Below are 17,878 nucleotides of genomic sequence, written 5' to 3' on the forward strand. Positions count from 1 at the left end.
ATACAGATCTGTTTACCAAGCAAGATTTCTGTGCTTACCTCTAATTATGGGACTGCAGCTACAGTGCATGAGGTTAAACTCCATAGTAAGCTGCAAGGCGCTCTTTTAAGGGAAGAGGAAACTGGTCAGAGAAACGCCTCCAATTCTCATCCCCAACTTGATTTTTAAATCCATGAAGAATCTACAAATGAGAAGGGAGAAGTCAAGATAAGCACTAAATAGAGGATATATTATTTACTAGCCTCATATGCAGTAAGCCACAAATTGCCAAGTTGTACATCTGGCAATCTGAATTCCCTGATTTCATACTGAAATGCTATTAAGAAACAAAGGAAGTATTCTCTTTCTTAACGTGTTTTTTTTTTTAAAGGTGACATATAGAATACAGCTACCCCCACAATATGTGTGTGTATACATATTTATATGTATTTTAATGGGTAACCTAGAGTTAGGCCATTTCAGAATGTCTATTTATAATTTTTTCAATTCATCATTCATTCATCCATTTGTTCAGTCAGTCAGGCAGTCAATCAGTCACTCAATTGACAAAGATCATACATGTTAAGACTACCGTGTTCACATTTCTTTTTTAAATGTGTAGGATGTTATGGAAAGAAAGCTGAGCCAAAACCGCAGCCAACATTTGACAAAATGAGTATCTGTCCATTTTTAGCACAAAAATAAAACCTGTGAGAGCTCTGTTTGTTGCATGGAACCTGTAAGACAACTGTCACTAAAAAGGAAGCTCTTGAAATGTTTTTTGTTTTGCAAGTACAGGAATCCACATTCAATGGTAATCAAAAACCAGTGAAAGAGGAAAAACAATAACCTACAGGTTTCAGTCTGGATCTTCTGATGTAATAAATTATCTGAAAACCAATAAATTAAATTCTACTATCAGAAAGGTCTTAGTATGTTAGCTCTTAAAACAAGTAACAAGTGAATATTAGAAAGGACAAAAGCAGATGAAATTACTTTTCCTCATAGAAAATTATGCAAAGAGAACCTAAAGTTTTGGTTTTCTTTTTTACATGCAGTGAAACTGAGTTGTGGAACAGTCTGTCCTGAACACATTCTCATAGAAATGGCAATATCAAAGTTATGTGCCATTATAGTGCCACCAGTTAACTTACTGCTTTTCTCCCTTCCACAAGCAGGTTCGCCTCTCCTTCCTAACCCAAACAGTCACATTCGCCAGCTACCAAGCAACTACTGAAAATCTAAGAATGCTCAGGTATGACAAAAGGTTATGTGTCAGATTTCGACACTGGCAGCTCATTTATCCATGCTCTTGAAAGTGGTATTTTTCTCCCAGTTCTAGTGGTAAAGAATAAAACAAAAAAAGAAACACTGGACAATCCAGTTTCTTTCCACTGTTCCTGAAACTCATAATTATTGCTGGAAAAACATCTAACTGGACTACAGCACTCATGTATTCATGAAGAAGTAAACTAAAACCCCTGCATGCCATGACTGAAGAAAGCTTTGTCTCCTTTCCTGCAAGGCAAAAAGCACAAAAATACATTAAAATTGATTGCTTTAAAAAGCAAAGGTGTCCTTATGCCAAGTGATCAAGAACCTTTGTGTCTAGTTTGAATGCCGTGGGTGCTACATGGACAACTTGGAAAGAATCTAAAAAAGAGGAGCCTAACTTACTGAAGCAAGTATTCAATGCTGAAGGACTGGTACAGAAACACACACTGAGACTGCTTTGGGCAATCATCATAGGCTGTATCCTGGACTTCCTTTTCACTTGCATTTTTCACAGCATTCCTTCTGCTGATGCATTTTCTAGATTTAACATTCCTTGGAAGGAGACCAGTTATCTGAGAGGCTAACTAAGACAGTCAGATTTCTGTCTTTTCTCTTAAAGATGGGATAGAAAAGTTCTAGCTTCTGTTTTCATGCTCACACATGGCATTAATCAAAGAAGACGTGCCAATACTGACCCATGATCCCAGTAAGTTTTTAGGAATATGCTCCATTTTTTCTACAAGGATATAATAACTTTTCTTTTGAGATAGCACTTCCTAAAAATCGAGATTTCACTTTAGAACTTGTGAAGGGAACCACTTTTTTTCTCTCTCTCTTTTTTAATGTAAGACATCAGTGCAAAAATACAATATATCACATTCTGGTTGTGCTGATGGTTTTGTAGTTTAGTGGGGGGTTTTCTGCTTTGTTCTTTTGGTCCATTTGTTATTTTTTTTGGTTTCTTTTTCTTATTAAATACAGGGAAAACAGTCCTTCTGCTTAAACTCTGTTGATACTTTGTCAATAGGGATGCATTCTTGGGTATAACTGTATGTTTGTTTGTTTCTTAAAACTTGCTCACCCAAGAGCGATTCTGAGGAGGATCAAGCAATCCCTTATTTTCAGCAAAAGTAAGAGAATCAAACAGAATACCACCAGGATATTTTTAATTCAAAATTTTCTAGATATTTCTTCAAAATAAAATAGGCATCTTTGTGACAAAAAGTAGTCTTGAACCCTAAAGATCTCATTTTCTAGAAAAAGAAGTCTTAAATGTAGTATAGAACCCCCTGTTCTTTCAAACACAGGACATTATGAAAAGCTGTTTGAGGATGATTATCCCTTCAAATAACATCTCAAGTGAACTTCTTAATTTTAAAAAAGTTAGGAATAACCCAAATGCATATAAGAAAATATAGGTTAAAAAAATATAAGAAAATAAAAGTTAAAAAAAACAGTCAGGATTTTCATGTTGTTTTGTTTGAAAATGTATGACCTTGCATGACCACAGGGGGCAGAGAGACCTCCATGACCAACACAGTAAATGCTACAGAAAGAAACAAACAAACCAGAGGATGCAGAACAACCGCCATTAGAATATACTGTTATATTAGAAGACTTACCTTACAGAACATGTCTCGAAGATCATCTTTTGGACTAATCCATGATGCAACAGCATCACAAAAAAAAATAAAGTCCTATAAGATTAAACAATCACATAGGTTAGAAACCTCAATTTATACATCTGAAAACAATATTTGATGTTTATTCTGTGAACTGTACAGGGTCTTTGATCTCAATTCACAACTGCTTTTGCTTTTATCTATTTATTTTTCCACTTAATTCAGACAATGCTGTGTTCTTGTATGCCTAAGTGTTCAGAAATAGAAATTGCTGAGTGTCTTAAAACCACAGTTAAAAAACCTCAACTCTCCCCTCCTACATCACACTAGCCTAACATTTCTTTCAGTACACATACAAATGCAAGAACCAATCACCTTAGTAAGAAGGAACAAATGCACACTCGCACATCTCCAGTTGGGGAAAAAAGGTGTCATATTGCTTTAAGCAGAGCCAGAAGTTTTATTCCGGGATACAGGTTCAAAACTAAAGCCACCTCTAAATCCCTATGCTTAGTTCATCTGCTGTCATGCATTACCTCCTCCTCCTCCATCAACAAAACACCAGTCTTTAATAATTATGTTAACAGTGCACATGATTTCAGCAGGAATTGAGGATAATGACTACAGAGGAGAGATGGGCTAATCAAATGTGTCCTGAATTATTCCCTCCCCTTAAGCTACATGAATGAACAAACAGACAGCAGAAGAGTGAAATGTTAAGTCCAGAATAAGGCACCAGTGAAATGAACTGAAAATTACAAAACAAGATAGAGGCTCAATTCTTGTGTTTCAGGAAGAAGAACTCCAGGTAGAGGAGAGGGAAAAATCAGTTCCATTTTCCTCTTAGAAAATATTACATCGATACAGCTTTACTGTAGAGGTGTAGAGACAAAATATCAAGTCATACTGTGTTCTTCAGTTGTACCATTTAATTTAAACATATGCTTGTTCATTGTCCACATTGACTATTTAAGTAATCTATTCAAAGTTGAAACAGAATCTTCTCTACCCAAGTTTTAAGAATGGTTACTGTTTTTTTCTGTTTCTTGTTTTAAAAGCCTAGCTTGCCTCTGGAAAATAGGTTTCATAGTGTCAACTTTCACCTTATATTTGCATCCAGATCCTGACCACAACCTGACAGAAATATCAAAATACAGTTATTTTAATCAAAGTTCATTATTTATATATTCGCTGCAAGGAAAAGACAAAAACTGACTTTAACAATACTCTCGTCCTTTCCTTTTCAGATGATAATTACTGAAGCATCATGATACGTATCATTCACAATATAAACATTTTGGCCTCCTTGACCTCAAAATAAAGCTACATCATGCACTGCAGGGAATCACACCAAGGTAAACCTTTTCATACTCAATATACAGCTTTCCTTAAATTTTAAATGGGTAAAGAAGTTAGTATCTATTAGTGTATCTTACTTGGACTACTCCACTGGGGTTGACCGTAATCATGGTACATATCCCACGGAACGCTGAATCCTTTTCCTCGTTGTCTCTTATGTTTCTCAGAGAGGTGCACCTGACAATTTGGAGAGCAAAACTTAGCTAACTCTATTACTTTTCTTCAATCAAGTCAGAACTAGATGACAGTATCTGATGGAATAAGTCACACTGATAAGATGATCTGAAACACAATTTTGAACACTTAGAAAAACACTTCTTCCACGTAGTTTTTACTAGCATAATCCCATTAGGTTTCACCTCCAGAATCTGGTTTTTCTGTTACACTATATACAGTTAGAAAGTGTGACCTGTATTCCATTAAATACAAAAGAAACATGTATCTGAAATATTTATAGAAGCTATCATTATTAGAAGCGGAACATAAAATACTATCACAGTATGAATTATGTCAGATACCACTTACAGAACAGTTATTTAACTTTTATAGCAGCAAGCAAGCTATTTTATACGTAACAAATCTATAAACATATATTCCTTAAAGCATTTCAAGCCTCAGACTGAATTTTAAATAATGCATTGTTTAAATTTTACAGTATTTGCATGCATTGTATTATCATTCTGGTGGATTTTAAAATGCTCTTTCATAGTCAAGCTTTAACACAGCAAGCATGTGACAATCTTATCCCATGCATAAATTAGTCATTAGCCACAACATAAAGAATACATGACGGTGCTACTAAAAACTCACAAACCTGATAGGACAAGATTAGTCACATGGTTGGCAATGATTAAGGATTGAGATTTTGTAACCAACTGAAAATATATCTAAAAGTGAGATAGAGAGAAGAAGGAAAGAAAGAAAGAGAGTGAAGAAAAATGAATTAAAAAAAAAAAGATTGAATAATACACACCAGGGTCTTATAAACTGCTGTAGCATGGGGGCCACCTCTTGAGGACAAACGTAACCAAGACGACCAATTGTTATTGCTAAGGTAACGCAATCACGGTTATACACCACCAAACGCCAACCAAGACATGAGCAAATGAGGGGGGAGGAGAAAAAATAAAGAAAAAACAACAAATAACTCAGAAACAGAAACCAACAGAATCTGTGTATGATAATAAACATAAGATTTCACCAGTGCTTGTTTATTACCACCCCCTAAATAAGAGGCAGCAACATATATGGTATACTCTCCAGGGTAAAAGAAAAATTAAAGGAGTAAATGAGAGAACACCAAAAACACAATTTTAAATCCAAAAGCCTTCTGATGTAAGCAGCTGTTCTGCCCTCTTCAGAGTAATCTTTTGCAGTAAATTTACCTACCATACATTTGAAAGTTTTTATTCAAATATACTATTACAGCTATCTTTGATAAAAAGAGCTCAACCATTTTCAGTTTTAGTATCAACTGTTCTAAACATTTTATTTTTTTCCCAGGTTTTGAATTCAAGGTTTTAATAGATCCCATCTATCAGTAAAAATACATGCATAAATACTTTTACATGGAAAATATTGAGATCTGTCTGAAAATTCTAAACAGATGAAGCACTTCTCAAAGAGCACGAAATATTTATCTTCTTCATAATCTCATAGAGAATTTAATTAAAAATGGTTGCTAATTCACAGCAACTGACTGCAGAAAATGAATTCTTAAATCTCAGTATTTCTTCTGTTCACAAAAGGTTTCCTCATAGATGTATAAGAATCTGACTTCTGATACCAAAGCATAAGGACACATGAAAAGCAAAATTGTTTCATCACATGATTAGACAGTTTGGTTCATTGTTCCGAGGGACAGACCAAAGAAAATATCATCATGCAAATGTGTTTTAATGGTGTTTGCTCAACTCACGGAAGATTAATCTTTAGAAAAAGGAGAGGGTGGGGAATAATGTATCAGGATTACTGGAAGCAAAATACATGAATAATACTAAAATCCAGCAGATTTGCATGAAGCAGAGAAAGGAAACCTATGTTCAAGGGACATACTATGCAACACTCTAATTAACAGGCATTTGTGAACAGTTTCATGAAACATGCAATAAAGCAGATGATGCTTTCTCCAATAAAAGTTTGGTGTAGGATATACTAGTCTGAAACATTAATTCCATGAAAGCTGCAGCTCCCTGTTAATATACTGTTTTGCCCTAATGTTACTCAATTTCCGTATGCAGTGTCTAAAATTTTTTTGCTATCTTATAAAACTGCACTTGCAGTTCAAATGAAAATACAATTTTATCTGTAAATTCTTACAGCTACAGCCTGTACAAGGAATAGTAATCTCTATCAAAGTGTGTTCTCATAATTGTTTTCATAATTAATTACATAGCAAGCTACAGCAAAGCCAGTAATTTTCTTGCACATATTAGTGGCACACAGTAAAATATCCCACAACAAACGTATAATAAGTACACCACACTCAACATTTATTTGCAGTTATCCATCCACATTTAAAGGAACTATTAAGAGAATAATAAATAAATAAATAAATAAATAAATAAATAAATAAATGAAAGTTAAGTGTTTGGATGCTTCCAAAAATTCTCTTAGCAATGATGGAAGCAAACATTTAAGTATTAGATGCTTCTCAGTTACAGGTATTACACATCCATCAGTGCAGAGGAAGGAAGTCAGGGCAGGGGCAGGGGTAAGGAAAATTTATATTTTTATACTATTCCATGGTATATTTCACAACAAGTAGGTATTTACTCCAAAACTACATTTTCAAAAAGTAGTACCTATAATATGCCATACAACTAGGTAAATTTTCCTTCAACTTCACCTTCCATACTAAATGGGGGTTAAGGAGCAGAGAAAGTGCAGCTTGTAAGTTTAGAGAATACTGGAGGAAAAATATGCAAGGAAAAATCTCTCTCCAAATTATCTCTTGCTTTGCTCAAAAAATATAACTGTACCATTGTATTTGCATCATTTTCAATCATGTCAGATATAATCACTAAACTGTTACTTTCTTACAGTTTTCAAACTGTAAGATGAAAAAATAAAATTCCTAATTAGTAAAATAGTAAACCGTAAACCCATCACATTATTAATAAATTTTTCCTAGAGTATGGAAGGTGCTTGTTATACCAGAACATGCCCTCTATAAATGCAAAAGAAACAAGCCTCAGAGATTTCGATTCAGTAAGGTATTTGGGGATTGCTCCCAATTTGGAATTCAAAGCTGTGTACCAGAACATAAAATATGCATGCCATTATTCTTTTCAGAAATTTGTTATTAAGTGACCAGGTAATAGAAATTAAATATAATATAATTTCAGTTACATTGTGGTAAAACTGCCATCATAGATCTAGATTTTTGTGTATGATATTACAATTTTATCTTAAAATAAAAGACTGCATTTTTGTAAATTCAAAGAGTTCATTATTTGTTTTAAATATGCCAATGAAATTTGTTTCCAACCCTAGACATATATATACAGTACACATGTAAGGACATGTGTATATCAAAATCAGTGAGAAATAAGTCTTTAGGGTTACTGCATATATTTGTCATACTTAATAAGTAAATAAAAGTGGAAGAATAATTACACAGACTATAAATAGATATAAAAAATGTTATAAAAGGAAAAACCAATGACTTTTAGAATCTAGATATATGATATGCTGCAAGACTGAGACTTGTAAGAGCTTCTGCAAAACAGAGTTGCTTTTGCTTATAAAAGCCAAATACATAGCAAAAAAGTCAGTTCTGGTGTGGTTCCCCTATGCAATTTTAAAAACGATTATTAAAAAAAATCTCTAATTTCCTTCACCATGTACAGTTAATTTTTTGGGTACCTGTGTTCTCTAACAACGTCTTTGGTGTGTTGGGTCTGTTAATTATTTCTACAAGCTGATGCAACACCATTGGAATATAAGGCTGCATCTCTATACCTGAAACAACAATGAAAAAAGATTCAGAAGAAAACAACCATTAATATCAGTAATCTAAACAGAATGCATACCCTGAACTTACTAACAAGGACAAGGATCTCAAATGTAATTTCAATTTTAACATGAAATAATCACTAAAAGAAACCCACCCCAAAATGCCCAGACACATGCTAAATGTGCGCAGACTAAATTAAAAATTAAATCTTACCCATCTGGATAGAGATTTCTCCAATTGCCCAGGTGGCATTGTTACAGACAGAAATGAATTCAGGGTTTAGGTTGGTTCCCAAAATTGGCATGAAATCAGCTAGAAAGAACAACATTTTAAAATCTCATCACACAATACAACCATCTTGTCCCATTAGTGTTAGATCAAGGAGGGGGGGGAAAGGGATTTAAGAAAAAGACAATGTAAGCCTATTTAAATGCTTGGAAAGTGTTACTTGTGAATTAACAAGAGCTATATTTCTGCTATATATCAGATTAACCTGGAATTTAGAACCTAAGCAGTTCAATGCAAATCTTTTCAAATTATGCTTTTAAAATCTTTCTAAAAGGCTTTATCTTTTTGTAACTCTACAAATCCTTTTCCCCTCCTTCCCTTGCTTAGGTGGGGGGAGAGAGGGGAACAGAAGAAAAAAATCACAGCTACAAGTATTTGTGGTTTTATAATATGGTTGAACAACTTCAAATCATCTGGATAGCTGTGTATTCAGCCATGGTTGATAAAACAATGAAGACTAGAAGGCAATCACATCTTTGATTAAATTTTAAGAAAAAATGAGTCACAAAGGTAATGATAACATCTGCCAAATAAACTTTAAATTCCAAACCTATTCAAGCATTCATTTGGCAAGTGTATCTTAACTATATCTGTGGGAAGAAAGAGCAAATATCATGGAAGTGTATAACTGATGCTACTTTCCTACTGAAATGAAAACAATGCAAAGAACCAAAGGAAAACCTATCCTCTAGCCAAGTTTTTTGATTTATATATTATATATAATTTTCCATAATAATAGAGTCTAGTAGAACAAAAAAAAGCTTTAAAAATAAAGGACAAAGAAGAATTTTTGCACTGTCTAAAAAAATAGGACCATGTCTTCTAAATGTACAATTCAAAGGACAAAAGACCACAGACCATTGTTGATAAAGGAAAATTACAATGTCCAATACCATGAAAAGGCAACCCACAGAACAGGCAGGGAGCTTAACAATGGCTAAACTAACATCTTAGGAATTTGTAAAACAAGTTGTTTAATACTAAAAGAAACATACCGATGCAAGGTTTAACATGCTGAAAACAGGCCTTTGTCAGATCCCCCAACAATGCAAAAGAACTCTGCCGTACCTCAGGCATTTTGTCCTGAATAGAGGAAGAATAAAATTACAATTCTAGAAGAGATTCTGATTCTCCGAATAAAGAAAATCTTTGGATCAAGTAGATGACTCATCTCACCTGCATGCATTGGTACATTAGTGTCAGGATATTGCTGCGAGCCACTAGCTGTTCAATGTTGCCTCCAAGTCCTTCAGCTAAACCACTGAGTAAATCAAGAGCCACAATCATGAAATCTTTATCTGGAGCCTCGTATTGGTCTGGCTGAGCATTATGTAACTGCAACAAATAAGTACACATTTTCAAATTATATTAGATTTTCTCAGGGGTATGCATAAAAAAAAGTTTCCAAACTGCATATTCATTTAGATATTGAATCTCTCTCCAAACCTGTAATTTTACACAGTTAATACATTGGTTTAGCAAAGTAACATTGGAATAGTCATAGGAAAATACCATGGCTTGTGCAAGTGTCTTCTGCACCAGATTTACACAACGCTGGTACACAGGTTCACAGTATGGAAGAAAGCCAGATTGCAAGGCAGTAGCAACTGACGACAGGCACTGGAATTAAAAAAAAGAAGAAACAGAAAACAGTCACTACCTTTCCTCACATTCCTGAAGTGCCTTTTACTCAGGAAAGGTAACTTAAAAGATATTAGGATTTTAATTACACCAATATGTAACTGATTAAGTAAACACAGCCTAGAAAGGCAGTACTGGTTAGCTGAGGCAAGGCAACTATCAGCAAGTTGTTACTCACTCCTGTACACATCAGTTGAGAAAATTTCTCAGCAGCAGCATCTTCTTAGAGGTAGCCAAGAAAATGCATACAAAACCAGTTATGATAATTTCAGACAGCACTTACACTAAGCTGCAGTATCTTGACCATGAACAAGCCCTAATATTACCTAAGAGTTACAAAACTAATTTTCTAGAGGTGTTTTCCTGCTTCACAGTCAGAAAGTACAGAGAATAAGACTACATGGTCTGGTTCATACCTTCAGCTTGTCTGACAATAGTTTTAATGGAGGGATGAAGGGAGAGCAAGGAGAGAGAAGACAAGAATAAAAGCAAGATAAAACATTTTTTTCCCTAAAATAATCCTATCAAAGAAAATACTCCAGAATGGCAAAAAAAAATCTAAAAGATTTCTGCTAAACCTAAGGACAGTTCCTCAGTCATAAAATTTTCTTACTATAGTCAGAATATTTTATTCATAATGGGAAATAGCTAACACTGTCAGATTTTATAGTCATATTTCCTAGTAGGAACCTCTTTAGTAGAAAGTATAATTCCTAAATAAGTTGACTAAAAATATCCAATTTTTATCCATTTTTTATCCATTTTATCCAATTTTATCCATTTACCTCTAATAAGGGGAAGAGATCTTTATCTTCATCCTTCAACATGTTCCACTTCTGGATTAATGGAGGCATTAGCATCTGAATATACTCCTGTTTGGGATGAAAATGCATGAGCTGCTAAAATACTTAACTGCATACTATTTTATTTCAAGTTAGGTAGGAACTGAAATACAGTCTGCTTCTTCAGAGAAAAAAAACCCTGATGTACTGTATTTCAATCATTGTTGCAATTCATAGAAGTATTTTTATATTAGGATTTACAATTTATGCCTTGATATTTTTTGCTAAAGCATATAAATACCTTTGGAAAATCCCTTCCTGCAGGTTTGGTTTCAGTATAGCTACCTGGATTATTGAACTTTAAGTGACTGCCTCAGGGCCTAAGAAAACATTCTGGCTCTGCATCTGCCACCAGCTTTTCTCAACCATCTTGCACTGCTCTGATGCTACAACACTATTCCCCCAAGTTTTGAAACTTCTTCCTCAAGCAACTAACCATCCCTGAAGAAAGTAATTTCCTATGCCTCCAGAAGGAGGCACTTACCCCTTCTGCATAAAGCTGGCTTCCCTGCCATTGCGCGGCCACAGTCACAAGACATTGAGCAAGGCATCTTGATAGTGCTGTTGCTCCCAGAAGGTATATGAAGAGCCAACACATATTGCTATGCCCAAAAATATAAAATTCGAATTGACTAATGAAAGTCACATCCTCCTCAGGAGCTCCCATTTAGCTTCCTCCTGGTACTGTCAAATGTCAAGGTGGCCAGGCTCAGAGAGACACTGAAAAATAGGTCTTTGATGGTGTGGGGTCTCAGATGGCAAGTAAAATGACATAGAAACAACTAAAATTGTTTTTATCTGGGGTGTCTATGTCATTTGAAGCACTACAGAGAAATAAAACAAGTTTCAACAACCATCATAAGATGCAAACATGTGACAGGTATATATCTTCAACTAATTAATATATGTACACTAAAAAAACCCCTATTACATCTGTCTGTTATCTGTGCTTTGACCATAGGATTCTGTGTTTTTATATAAAAAAAATGCCTTTCTCACTCTGAAATAGCAATTTCTAGTGATGATGTGCTCCAATTCACTGGCAAGAGACATATACAGAGCAGCTTAGCTATAAAGCAGTTACCAAAAAAAAAAGTTTGATCTATATTGATATGTGTATCTCCTCTGAGCTGAAAAATTCTGAACATGAGGAGAAAATCATGATGAGAAGCACATTTCACACACTATCATTTGTTTACTCAAAATGGCAAATATTTGTGTAGTGGGAAAATTATGTGCAGTCTATGTATTTTATCTGTAAATATTTAGTATTATTGAGACCTACACAGAAATATCAGCATTTCTGGTTTATAACATGCAAAGCACCCTACAAATAACACTGAACAAGTTTTTCAATTATGATGACTGCTTCTACAGAACATAAGGCATACTTACTGGTTTATTTAGATGATGTCCTACAGAATCTGCTAGAGTTCCTATAGCATCATAAAGAATGAGCAGGTTTTTATGCTGGTATTTACTAAATGCGAAGACCAAAGTGTCAAGTATATATGCAAGATAAGGAACAAGCTCTGTACAAGCCTCCTCTTCTAGAGTAGCAAAGGCACTGAGGGACAATAAAACAGGTCAGTTAGTATCTTGAAAAAAATCAAACAAGACGACCTCAAAATGCCCTACTTCATTTATTTCTGTTGAAACATAAAACTGTATTCAGTCTTCAAATTCATCAAAGATATGTTTTCAAATATATATTACTTAGATAACCTTGATCTTTTTTGATTGAACACAAAAGTACCCATAAGGATTCAGTTCTTACACTGTAATGAACAAAATTTTAAAATACTGCCATAAAATCCTTTATGTATAGACAGGAGGTCCTCCACCAAAAAAAAAAAGCATTAGTACTCAAGTTACAATATATACTACCTGTTAAGTAGAAGGAACCCTAACAAAAGCAGTTAAGTTAAAAATGGAAACTATCTTTATGTACACTGTAGCTGCACCTAGAGACCCTGGTGCTGTTATGCCAGTACAATACAAACATCAGCCTGTACTCACAGCAGTTACTATGTAGACAAACAGATGCAGAAAGATGTGAAACTAAAAGCAAATACATAGGATGAACTGTTTTAGCCTGCCTTTGTCAAAGCACACATCATGGCATCATGGAAACTTTGCAGCTTGCTGTTTGAACAGCAGCATTAAGAAAACACACTCAAAACAAAACAAAAAAAATCTGCACAAACTAGAGATGCTGCTTCAGAGAAACATTAAGCAAAGGAAAAGAAACAACCTATAGAAGATTTATTGGCCTAGCTTATGTCAACAAGATTATTATTAGTCTGTCCCTGTACTAAAATGCATGCATCACTGCAGGAGGTGAACAATCCCCTACTTGCATGCTGCCAAATACAGAAATGCCTTTTTCTTAACACAATGGAACTGTCAAAACTCAGCGGCTACCATTCTTTCTTTATTTATTATTTTATTATATTATTATGAAGTGTATTCTTTTGGAAAGGCATACAACATGGGCAAGAAAACATTTTTCAGTGAGTATCATTTTGGGTCTCATCAACAAAAGGAGCAGTTTCTCCATAATACAGAAATGAACATTAGACATCTGCTACCATACAGAAGTGACAAAAACATACATTGTCCTATGACCAGTCTTCAATTTGGTAGACATTAACAATCTATGCAACTAGCCACTGTTGAGATGCAGCTTTTTGTTGCTGTCCAAGAACATTAATTTTATTTCCTCACAATTTAGAAAGCTAGCAAATGTTTTGACTTGTAATGGCTCTACATCTTCCTTACAGTGAAGTTTCTCAGGCACTTTATTTTTAGCTGAAACAGTAATTTTAATGAATTCGTGCTCTAAAGAAAGTATCTCAAAACAGGCTCTAAGTCTGATATCAAACTTTTAATTAAAAAAATCAGATGTACTCTTATTTTTAATATTTCTATTCTATATTTCTTATCACTTTGTTTCCATGTCCCCTTTTACATCCTTCATAAGCATCACATGAGGTTATTTAACAACTACAACACAGCTAGTTGAACACAGTGTTCAACTAAATGCAGATTTTCAACTATGTTTTGGACAAGGAAAGTTTGAACAGATGTAGGGTACTTTTCCTTGGAGATTTCTTTTTGTTGGTTGGCTGGTTGTTTTGTTGCTTTGTCTTTGTTTTGCTGTTTTGTTTGTTTGTTTTTTGTTTTGGGGGGTAGTTTTGGTTTTTGTTGTTAAATAGAATTAATAGAACAGACAGTAAAGGTCCCCAAATTTGCTAGCCCAAGGCTTGAAAAGGTTTGGAGACAAAAAGGAAACACTGTTTAATACTCAAATCTTATTAAATACATTTCATAAATTCATTGTATCTGTTCTCAGGCAAGGATACATTCACCCCTTTTGTGCAAAGCTTAGCACAAGAACTCTGAACTCAGCGCTGTCCTTAGGCACTATTGATATTTGGGGGTTGATGCTATCATCATCATCATTTTTAGCATTACTATCATTATTACATGTTTCAAGTGTTAAGAATCTGTTCAGATGAGGATCTAACTCTGCTTTATGAAGAAACCTTCTTAAAGGTTTGCTGTGTACACTCTGGTCTCACAAAAACTGACATGTACAAATTTTATTTGATGAGCTACCTGCACAAGGGATGCACCCATTCCCATTTCATTAATGTTATGTACACTAATGAAGCCATTAATTCTTCTTCTTTTTTTTTAATATAAATAGACAAGGGGAAGAATGCAATCTTATCTCCCAGGATCTGTCTTTGAGAGAAAGTTAATAACCTTTGAAATAATCATAACTCAAATATTTCCGTAATACTGAGCTAAGTACAAACAGTACCAGTACTCCAACCACAGGATAGTTTTCCACCACAATCTGTTCATAGGCATATTAAAAAAAGCCAAATCTCTTATAAATGAAACATCATATATTGAAAACAAAGAAGCATCACAAACAGCAAATTTACTACAATAAATTATTTAGGTTGGTGGTTCATATACTCTGAAAACAAAGTGGATAAGAGAAATACAAGTTAACTTTTTTCAGGTTGTTACAACTTGGGAGAAAGTTGTGACTACTTCAGAAGCAGCTGCCTCTACCCCATTTTAAGAGGAAGAAATACATTAGGAGCTAGAAATGGAGTCATGCATTCATTGATAAGGGCATGAAAAATAGCTTCCCATGGAAAAAAAAGCTCTGTCATGGATAGTTATTTTTGCTTAAGCTTTGGCTTACCTGCAGGCAGCTTCTTGTACTCTCTTGTTGCTATCCAAGATACGCTTTAGCAACTCAGTCATTAATGGCTTCAAGTATGTGTCTGGGGGTTGACTAACTACCCAGTGTGCATAGCGACTAAGAGTCCAGCATGTAATGGAGCGCACAAGAGCCTTTTTGTCAGACAGGCACTGAATAAGGTGAGGGATTAGCTCTGGAAGATATGGAATCATACCCTGCATGCAGCCTAGAAGGAAAAATACAGCTATTGCAGCACCAGAATTAACGAAAAGTTCTATGGTTTTCTGTTTCCTTTAAGAGACATACTTTCGCTCTATGCACAATATGCAAAGTTAACTGATATTTTCACAATATACAAAGCAAGTCTACCTAATTTATATAAAGTCCTAAAAAGAAACCTTACATAAACAATAATTAAAACGTCCAATTAAACTTATATTCATTTCTATTACAATTTTAGTTCAGTGCTTTCTATTACAATTCTACTCAGTCTCCAGAAATTCTGCTTTATTAAATGTAGTATAGCAAGTACATTCAAATAAAATGAGTTTCTAAAGCTTGAAGGTTCTACATCAGTCTACTCAGAGTAAGCAAGAAAACAAATAGAGACTACGGCTTGACAAGAAATCATCACATGAAAAAGGAATTCTTAAGAAATTTAAATTTCCTCTTGTTTTTTCCTAATATCATACAAATACTGACCACCAACAAAAGCTACACCATTCAAGTAAGCAAGGGCAGTAATACACTGAGATTTGCTAGAAATACTAACTTTCACTTGCTTGACTTAAAATCAAAACCAAGTAAAAAGTTTTCTAGTAACAACAAAAAAAGTAGGTTCATCAGACACCGTGGGAAAAGAAAGATAATCCAGGCATGGACCCAAATGTACTTCTTCGGCCTGCGAAAGATGCTGACAGAGATGCTGAAACTTCAGGCAAAAAGCCAAACAAGACTGTGAGTAAGTAAAAAGGAATGGAAGTTCTCCTATTTTAATTGGGGAACCATCCACAAAAGGCAGCTTAGGGTACTAAAGTCACAGGAGCAGTCTTCTCCATTTCTGAAAAACATTTCTAAAAAAATATCTTCTACGAAATCAAGGTAGTATTTCGTGAGTGATCAGCAATTGTATGCTGCAGAGTTAAGACAGGGAGAAATAAAAGAAATTATGTAATCAATTTAGCCTCCCAAACATGCATAAATTTGAAAATTAACAATTAAATAACTGCAGTCATCTACTAGTAGATCTTGAGATTAATCACTGAAACTAAACCAGCTAAGAACATATACTTGTTTGCATAAGTAAATTCATCTGAGCTGCTTTAGAACCAATTAAAAAATCAGTAACCTGATATGCACTGTTGCCTTACCTTCAGCAATTGCACCAAGAACAAGGATACCAGATTCTTTAACTACCCACTCAGGGTGGAAGAGCAATTCCTTCAACAGGGGCAAGATGTGTGGCAGAAGTTCATCACGAAATACATTGGCTAGGACATCTAAAGCAGCAGCAGAACATTTCCCTGAAGGGAATTAACAGTGTTAATCTCTGCTTATTATACAAATAATTGTAGTTAGGCAATATAATCCTTATTTTGAGCTGCCAGTGGATTCTCAGTGCATTAGGAAGAAAGATACTTCCATTTCATTACAACACAGTGATCCACCGTGCTCTGGTGCAAAGCCACAGATCTTTGAAAGTCATTATTATTATAATATCAGTTCCTTCTTAATCTCTCTCAGTGGATCACACTGGTCTCATCAGTAAGCAATGCTTCTTATTGTCAAGCTGTGCTGATGCTTCCTCTCTGTTCAAATGGGAAGTCAGATATAGAACACTGGATAAGAAATAGGGCACACAATCCTGATTTTTAGATAACAAAAATTTTCTGAAATCCAGATAACATTTCTCATCACAGATTTCTAAACTGCTCTGCTATTTCTCTTCCAGGCCACTACTTCAGAACAACTTCAGCCTTCTCACCATCTTAATCAAAACTGTGCATCACAGGGCACCTTATTTATTTGAGCTATCTTCTTCAGAAAATATGTATTTAATTCTGCAATCTCTATTTATAGCAGTGACAAGAACAGCACTAGGAACCTAAAACTATTTTTTCCCCCCAAAAAGCGGCTTTACAGAAACAAGGATATTTGCACTCATATTTTCAACAACAACAACAATAATAATTCTCCAGATACATTTCTAAATTGTTTAATCATAATCCTAAAGGTATGTTCACCTGTTGTGAAAAGTTGTGGCCTTGGGAAAAAAAAATGTGGCTATGTCCAAATCTCAGAACATTATTCCGCAGTGAGCTCATTTCCAAAACATATTCAAATCAGATTTGTCAAAATTTCACAACTTAAAAACCAGTTTGTGGCATTTTCTTTCCTTACAACATGGCCTCTTAGCTGAAAGGTCCTATGACGCACACAGAGGCCACCAGAATTCTGGTTTCCTCACAGCTATCTCCTCTCTCCATAACTACGGTACTGTATTCTGGTCAGAAGCAAATTCCTCTCATGATAAAGAACTACCAGTAATGGTCATAGGTAGTAGCATGTTCACATAGGGAATTAAAAACAAACCCAAAACAAAACACAAATCAATATTAGAGAGAAGACTGAAATTAAAGAAAGCATTATTAAGCTTGCTCCACTGATCAACGTTTAACTGATGTTAAAC

General features: G+C 34.7%; 1 protein-coding gene and 1 long non-coding RNA gene across 3 annotated transcripts in view; one reads left to right on the forward strand and one right to left on the reverse strand.

The window, feature by feature from the left end:
* LOC108494081 overlaps nt 1-8,092 on the forward strand; it is a 22,105-nt gene extending 14,013 nt beyond the window's left edge. Inside the window, exons 4-6 of the long non-coding RNA XR_001873731.1 lie at nt 1,158-1,234; nt 4,124-4,231; nt 6,893-8,092. This is a non-coding gene — a long non-coding RNA (uncharacterized LOC108494081). The remainder of the gene's footprint in view (nt 1-1,157; nt 1,235-4,123; nt 4,232-6,892) is intronic.
* TNPO1 (transportin 1) overlaps nt 42-17,878 on the reverse strand; it is a 67,585-nt gene continuing 49,748 nt past the window's right edge. For both annotated transcript variants that reach the window (XM_017808207.1, XM_017808208.1), the window contains 13 exons: nt 16,560-16,712; nt 15,190-15,415; nt 12,360-12,531; nt 10,908-10,994; nt 9,994-10,101; nt 9,658-9,816; nt 9,477-9,564; nt 8,407-8,505; nt 8,103-8,198; nt 5,209-5,284; nt 4,313-4,412; nt 2,877-2,951; nt 42-181 (listed from right to left, as the gene is read on the reverse strand). In XM_017808207.1, coding sequence (XP_017663696.1) covers nt 74-181; nt 2,877-2,951; nt 4,313-4,412; nt 5,209-5,284; nt 8,103-8,198; nt 8,407-8,505; nt 9,477-9,564; nt 9,658-9,816; nt 9,994-10,101; nt 10,908-10,994; nt 12,360-12,531; nt 15,190-15,415; nt 16,560-16,712 — 1,547 coding nt within the window. In that variant the 3' untranslated portion in view covers nt 42-73. The remainder of the gene's footprint in view (nt 182-2,876; nt 2,952-4,312; nt 4,413-5,208; nt 5,285-8,102; nt 8,199-8,406; nt 8,506-9,476; nt 9,565-9,657; nt 9,817-9,993; nt 10,102-10,907; nt 10,995-12,359; nt 12,532-15,189; nt 15,416-16,559; nt 16,713-17,878) is intronic.

The sequence above is a fragment of the Lepidothrix coronata genome, unplaced genomic scaffold, assembly GCF_001604755.1.
Source record: "Lepidothrix coronata isolate B3197 unplaced genomic scaffold, Lepidothrix_coronata-1.0 Scaffold22, whole genome shotgun sequence".
Classification (NCBI taxonomy): Eukaryota; Metazoa; Chordata; class Aves; order Passeriformes; family Pipridae; genus Lepidothrix; species Lepidothrix coronata.